At 39.4% G+C, this 6763-nt stretch overlaps 1 protein-coding gene across 1 annotated transcript; it reads right to left on the bottom strand.

The window, feature by feature from the left end:
• Window positions 1–383: 383 nt before the first annotated feature.
• Window positions 384–4768, bottom strand: LOC113304269. The gene is made up of 6 exons (XM_026553346.1): window positions 4433–4768; window positions 3299–4244; window positions 3021–3208; window positions 1701–1737; window positions 1129–1196; window positions 384–1019 (listed from the first exon to the last, which is right to left on the bottom strand). The coding sequence occupies exons 1-6, from the start codon at window positions 4534–4536 to the stop codon at window positions 518–520; spliced, it is 1845 nt and encodes a 614-aa protein (XP_026409131.1). The 5' UTR covers window positions 4537–4768; the 3' UTR covers window positions 384–517.
• Window positions 4769–6763: the final 1995 nt, after the last annotated feature.

Below are 6763 nucleotides of genomic sequence, written 5' to 3'. Positions count from 1 at the left end.
CCTAACCATAACCTCCCCGTGCAGAGCTACAACAAGGTGTCGCCTGTGAGTCTATCATAAAGCAACCAAATCAACTGGTATACGCGTGATTTGTAGATGCTGTTACGCAAATAGAAGGAACTCTACATCAGCCCAACAAGTTTCTCTCTTGTAAAGTCTATACTCTAAATGCCCAGGGACTCTTTTGCGGTGACAGAATGTACATATATATCAAGAACATTTAGGCTAAAATCGTTTGGGCTTTGTTAGTTGAAACTTGCATGTTATGTGTACGAAAAAAAGGTGTGGACCTTGTGGTAACCAGGAGGTTGGCTAGTTAGCAATAATAAGGTTCAGTCAGTTGGAAACTTATCCATCACACTGAGTCTTGACTCTCCACAATCCACATGTAAACTCTAACTCTGCAATGACATTTCTGCTTTCCATAAAAAAAAAAATTGTTTAGCTGCATCAATCCAATGAAAACATTTAAACTGAAGACAGTCACGAACCTAGTACTAGTAACACTCGGATCATTTCAGTATCCGTTAATCTGACGCCTCGGTGTTCCCCCTGAATAAATCTCTCGTGTTGCTGTTGTTGTTGTAGTTGCTGTTAGTCGGGAAAATGGAATTTGAGGCTGACCAGCCATGCCCTTCTGGCTAGAAATACGATCAGGTGTCTTTGGATTTGTGGACACCGACCTTGAGAATGCTTGGGCAAGTTCCAAAGCAGAAGCTGCTTTTCCATATCGAAGACCATCAGATGGAGCAGGATTAGATTGCTCTACAGGCTTCCGCCAGGTCTCAGGCTCAGGCCTTGGTTCTTGCTGCTGCTGCTTTTCAGTCGCTTTATTACCATTTCTCCAACTCTCTTTACGCCAAGAACTCTTCTGGGTATCAGTTTTATGGTTATCGCCTCGGTTATCTTTCCTCTCGGGATCCTTTGCTGCTCTGTGATCAACATGCACATTCTCTGACCTTTCACCAAAACGTGCAGGTTCTGCCTTGGTTTCAATCTTGTGAACCTCCGGCTTGATCCTTTAAATGCCAGGTAATAATGATGTTTTAGAAAACAAACAAAAAATAGAATTGGTAACAGAATAAAGAGAATGTAATAAAATGAAAACCGGGGAATGGGAGCATTTACCTGTTGGGTGATTGAATTGATTCAAGGTTGCTGATAACTACATCGTCTACTCCACGCTCTCTAAGAACCTATGAGAAATTAAACATCATATAAGTTACAAAAGCAGCACCAGTGATGAACAAAATTACCAAGTAGCAAAGCTGTTGACTGAGCAGATAACACGGAACCTCGAACCCCTAAAGACTAGTGACAAGCAGAGCCATCAGAAGGCCAACTCTATCACTATTAAATCAGCTAATGCACAGTAAGCATCACACCAGGTCCACTAGTTAATTTGAAAGAGAATAAAATCATTCCATCAATCGGCTAGTGCACAGTAAGCATCAAAATAGGTCCACTAGTTAATTTGAAACAGGATAAAATTATTCTATACTCTTGAGGTGCTTCCACGTAGGCAAATAAAATCAAAGAAACTTATATTTGTTAATCACACATAATCCAACCACCACATTTCCGGTACAAACATATCAACGCGGTACTGGTTATATTTAAATGACTTCATCATCACTTTGTAACATTATGAAGCTCATCTTGTGGTGTTTGTATGACAATGGGGCGGCAAAATTGCTTACCAGTTCTCGAGGACGAGCACCACCAAACACTGATTTCCTGCAACAGAAGAGAAAAACAATTGATTCCTATCAGTGAAGAACTGGGTTGCACCAATACCGCCACGGATGTCCGACACAGCGGCGTGTCCGTGTGTCGTATACGGCAATTCCGGAGAACCATAATACGGCGACACACCGGTATACATAAATATTGTAAAATTTTTAAGATATGTAGATATATAAACGAGACAAAATTTCAAAATATGTAACATAAGTTCAATTAGATTTTCAGTTTTGATCTTATACTAGCAAAAAGTTATACAAAAAAGCATGAAATGGCCATGTATACCAGAAGTACTTACAAAAAGGTCATCCAAAAAAACTGAACTGGCCATGTACACTAGTCAGTAGATGATTTAGCACAAAATATATAGTAATGATGAGATTTCAGTTTTCATCTCATCTAAAGATATTTATTATCTTTGTAATTGACGACCACACGGCTAAAATGAGCAGATGATACAACCAAATAGCTGTCATTTTGCTAAAATACACACTTTTTCAGTAACTACCTCCCTTGAAAGTAGGTGACCGTTACACCATATTAAAATAATGGGTTTAATAGTTTTGCCGTATTTTAGGCGTTTTCCCGTATGTTGCCGTGTCCATACGGCCGGACACACGGCACGGGGACCCCCCAGCCGTATTAGTGCAACCCAGGTGAAGAGGATAGATGCTAACAAATTCAAAGCATCTAAGTTATATTGTCACGTACTAAGGGTCGGTTTCGTAGGTTTGTAAGCCAGAGAAAATATGGAAATTGGAAAGTAAAGTAACGTGCATTAGAGGACACAAAAAAAAAATTGTCCCTTCAATGATAACCCTAAATATGAATCCCAACTCATGAACAATGAACATAACAAATGATAACATCCAAGCAAGGTGTAACCTTTTCATATTACTCATATCTTATTATATATAAAGAGGAGCCCCAAGAGGCTTTGGCTTATTGAGTTAATTGCTACACACAAACCTCAGCAAGTTAAACATACAAATGGAATATTCTGTTCAGTTCTACACTGTTAGCATTCTTGCATGGGTCGCCATAAAACGGTAGTAACTTGCACCTATTAGGATTTAGTCTAAGGATTTACACTAATGCGAATGTATTCTTTATGGTACTCGTCCAGCTTGATACTACAGGACTACTTTTCGATTATTTCAGTTACTAAACAACAAGGTAAGAAGAAGATAACAGCACGTGAACAAAAAAAGTAAAAAACTAGTAACTGCTTCTAACTAGTTACATTGTTTATAGAGGTCCATAAAAATTATACGAACCTTTCTTTTGCAGCAGTTTCTTCCACTTGTTCAGCAATCTGAGACCGGTGCTTCAGATGCAACTTTGGTCGCTCCACTGATGGACCCCCTCCCTCATTTCCAGCTAAACCAAGTTTAGGAACATTTGTATTCCCATGCAACTCAGCAACAGCTGCTCCATGACCAGGGTCATTTACCTGTTGGTATCCCTAAATTCGAAAGAACCAAACTGTTAATAAGGTTGACCAAAATAAGACTTCAAATAAGCATCAAAAACCACACACGGATCAAAATCATACCATCTTATGCTCCGCAATAGAAGGTTCCAAAACCTCCAAAGGCTTTGATCTTGGAAGAAGCTTCAATTTACGCCTCTCTGATACTTCTTCAGATACTGGTGGCTGCAATTTGGGGACACCAGAATATTTCCCATCAGTTGAAACAGGTCGAAGCATATCCTGATAAAGTGGAGAACTGCTCTCCTTTGCTTCTGGGTATATAGGAGACCTTGCCCTCTCTGAATTTGGCAACTCTTTTACACTATTATCAAACCCAGCTTCATTACCCCTTCTCTCAATCATTGTATTCAAGCCACTATATCTCTCAGGTTCGGCGTAATGTATAACTTCGACATCTGGTTGTTGGTTATGGTGATGATGGAACTGGGGAACTGGCTTGTTTTGCCATCTAGATACCTTATCTAATGCACTAGCCTGGGAGAATTTTGAGATGGCACTTTGCTCAGACCAGCTAGAAGAATGAACTAGCTCATTGACACCACCTACTTCCTTTCTAACACCCCAAGCATTTGGAACACCTTGATTACTATTATTGCCACCAAGCATTTGATTATTCCCACCTACAGGATTGGATTCACCATACCTGTAAGAATGAATTCCACCACTTGTGGATTGAGGCATTGGATTATTAAACACCTGTCGTCCTGAATAATTTGTAGATGTCACTGAATCAAGTTTGGTTATCTCATGACGAGTTGGTTGAGCTCGAATAACTTCATCACTAATGGTTCTTCTTGGATGAGATATACCATCCAACGGTTTACGTTCGTCCTCATCAAAGTTCCTCCCTATGTGTATATGGTGAGATAAAAATGAAGCTTTGTCATCAAAATTTCGGTTAGTACCAGAAGATCCTGGACGTAAGCGGTGATCAGATCGATTCATTGGATTTCCCCATGGTGCCTGTCGATCATAACCACCACGATCTGATGAAGGCCTTGTAACTCTACAAACAAAAAAGAAAAAAAAATCAATCTTTCATAGATCTAATTAAATACAGCGAAATAACATTCAAAATCACTGATAATAGATCTAGGGTTTCAATAACAAAATAAAAGATTGGATTCTTAACAAATACTAATCAAAAGTGACAAGAATTATACGGAATGAAAGGGTTCAAGAAAGGGCACTAACGTTGCTCCAGGAGCTGAAGGAAGAGGAAGGTCAGAAGGGATTGAACCGCCATGAAAATCTTTGAGGGTCATAGTTGAACCACTAAAAGCTTTCTTCTTTGACATTTTCTTTTTCTTCCTTCTGTAACTCTCCCTCTCGTGCTCTTTCTTTCTCAAACTTTACTTTGTGTGTCTCTCTCTCCAATCGTAATCTGAATGATGTTTATGTTTTTCTGGAAGTTCGCGACGGACCGGTAGGAAGAGTACTACAGAAGCACGAGTGTGTTCGGCCTCAGGAGGATAAACAGCCAAACCCCAACTCCGAAATTTTGAGATACAGAGACCAGGAGATTTTATAAGGAAAGGGGGAATAGTTTTTGAGATTTTACGTTTTCCACCGAAAAGGAGGTCTCATAACGTGCCTCCATGAGGTGTAAAACCGTAAAAATGAAACATCAATAGAATTGTATTGAACTATTTAAAATAGCAAAACACTGGAGCAAAGCGTGAATTTGAAATAGCAAAACACTGGAGCAAAGTGTGAGTAGCGGTCTTGGATCGGAGAAGCATCAGGGGAGATGTCGGAGTCGAAGGTTGGAAGGCCTTCGTTCGATACTTTCCATAAAAAAAGTTGTACTTTTGATGGACACGGTAGAGTTCGTAAGAGCTTAGTTGATGATAGGGGTGTTCGATGCGCTTGATTGAAGATGTTAGTCAACTTATAGCTTTTGTAAAGTGCACTCTTTTTATTTGGGCACTACCTACTAAGATTTTTGATGGATCCTCTTTGAATACCCTAATATGTAACTGGGATGTTGTGATTGGCAATTGCCGATTACTTCTATTTTTCTTTATAAGTCGTCACTCCTTTGTGACCTATTATTTTTAATAGAATTTGTCTTTTTTTCGTCCAAAAAAAAAAGTTGTTAATCCTGCAATTGCGTTCATATGCTGAGGTGTATTGCCCGGACGGTAAATGTCTATCTCCTTTTCTCCATCTTGATCCATCAGGTGGTGATTACCAGAGAAGACAGAGGAACTAGTAATACTGCTACTAATGTTACTAACAATTAAGATACAACAAGATTAAAAAGTATGCTTTATAAGGTAGATGTTAAGGATCGAGCGAGAGAGAGGAGAGCATAATCGCGGAAGCATTAATCGTCTACATTGATAATAATCTTGGTGTATTTCTCATTAATTCTTCAAGATATTTATACAATCACAAGAATTGATTCTCAAGACAATTCATAATATAACTCTCACAACTTAAATGCATATCTCCTAAATATAGACTCTCATATATTATTTCCTAATACTCTCCCTCAAGATGGAGCATGTAGATCACGAATGCCCATCTTGGACAAAAGAAATTTAAACTGATATTTCCTTAGCACTTTTCGATCCTCACCGTAGTTTAGGGACATTTCGGTCCTCTTCGTAGTTTTAGGACGATTTCGGTCCCCTTCATAGTTTTAGGACATTACGGTCCTATTCGTAGTTTTAGGACGTTTTCGGTCCCATCCGTAGTTTAAGGACATTGCAGTCCCATTAGTAGTTTTAGAACATACAGGTTCCACCGTAGTTTATGGACATTTCGGTCCCATCTTCGTAGTTTAAGGACATTTCGGTCCCATCTTCGTAGTTTCTTCGTAGTTTCAGGACATTTCGGTCCCATCTTCATAGTTTAAGGACATTACGGTCCCATCTTCGTAGTTTAGGGACGTTTCGGTCCTCTTCGTAATTTTAGGACATTTCGGTCCCCTCTTTTCAATAGAATACTTCTTGTACTCTTTAGACAACTCATAGGATTTTAACCTATTATCGTTGTTCTCTATCTCATCACGTCTTGGTGATTGCATCCCTTTCTTCACAACTTCTTTTTTCTCTTCTCTTCGCAAGCACGCACGTGTTGCTTTATCTTCGTGATCACAACTCTCTGTTTTTTCTTCTTATCAGCTAATGGGTCGCGCATAAGGCTAGCAACTCCAGCCCAAATATCCTCTCAACCAGACCTTAATACCGTCAAGAACCCTTCAAGACAGCAACTAGAAGCATCAACTAGTTTCTCGGCTTCGAAACATCACTTTAACATTCAAAATCTCGAGTCTGAGATGTATCTCCTTCATTCTCTTCTCTATCAACAATAGACAATATCCAAACTCCATCATACACAACAGCCAATAATGGCAGCAACAACCTTGATTCCTTGTCCTTGTACAGCTCGAGCATTCTCACTGCCTTCAACTCCACTAACAGCAACTCACAGTCCTCAACTGTGATCATCATGATAAATAACGGCATCAGGGACGTCCTTTTAAATCTTGGCCCCATAATCTTTCTTCATTCTCTT

This window comes from Papaver somniferum, chromosome 1, assembly GCF_003573695.1.
Source record: "Papaver somniferum cultivar HN1 chromosome 1, ASM357369v1, whole genome shotgun sequence".
Lineage (NCBI taxonomy): Eukaryota > Viridiplantae > Streptophyta > Magnoliopsida > Ranunculales > Papaveraceae > Papaver > Papaver somniferum.
This window is presented reverse-complemented; position numbering and strand designations above follow the sequence as displayed.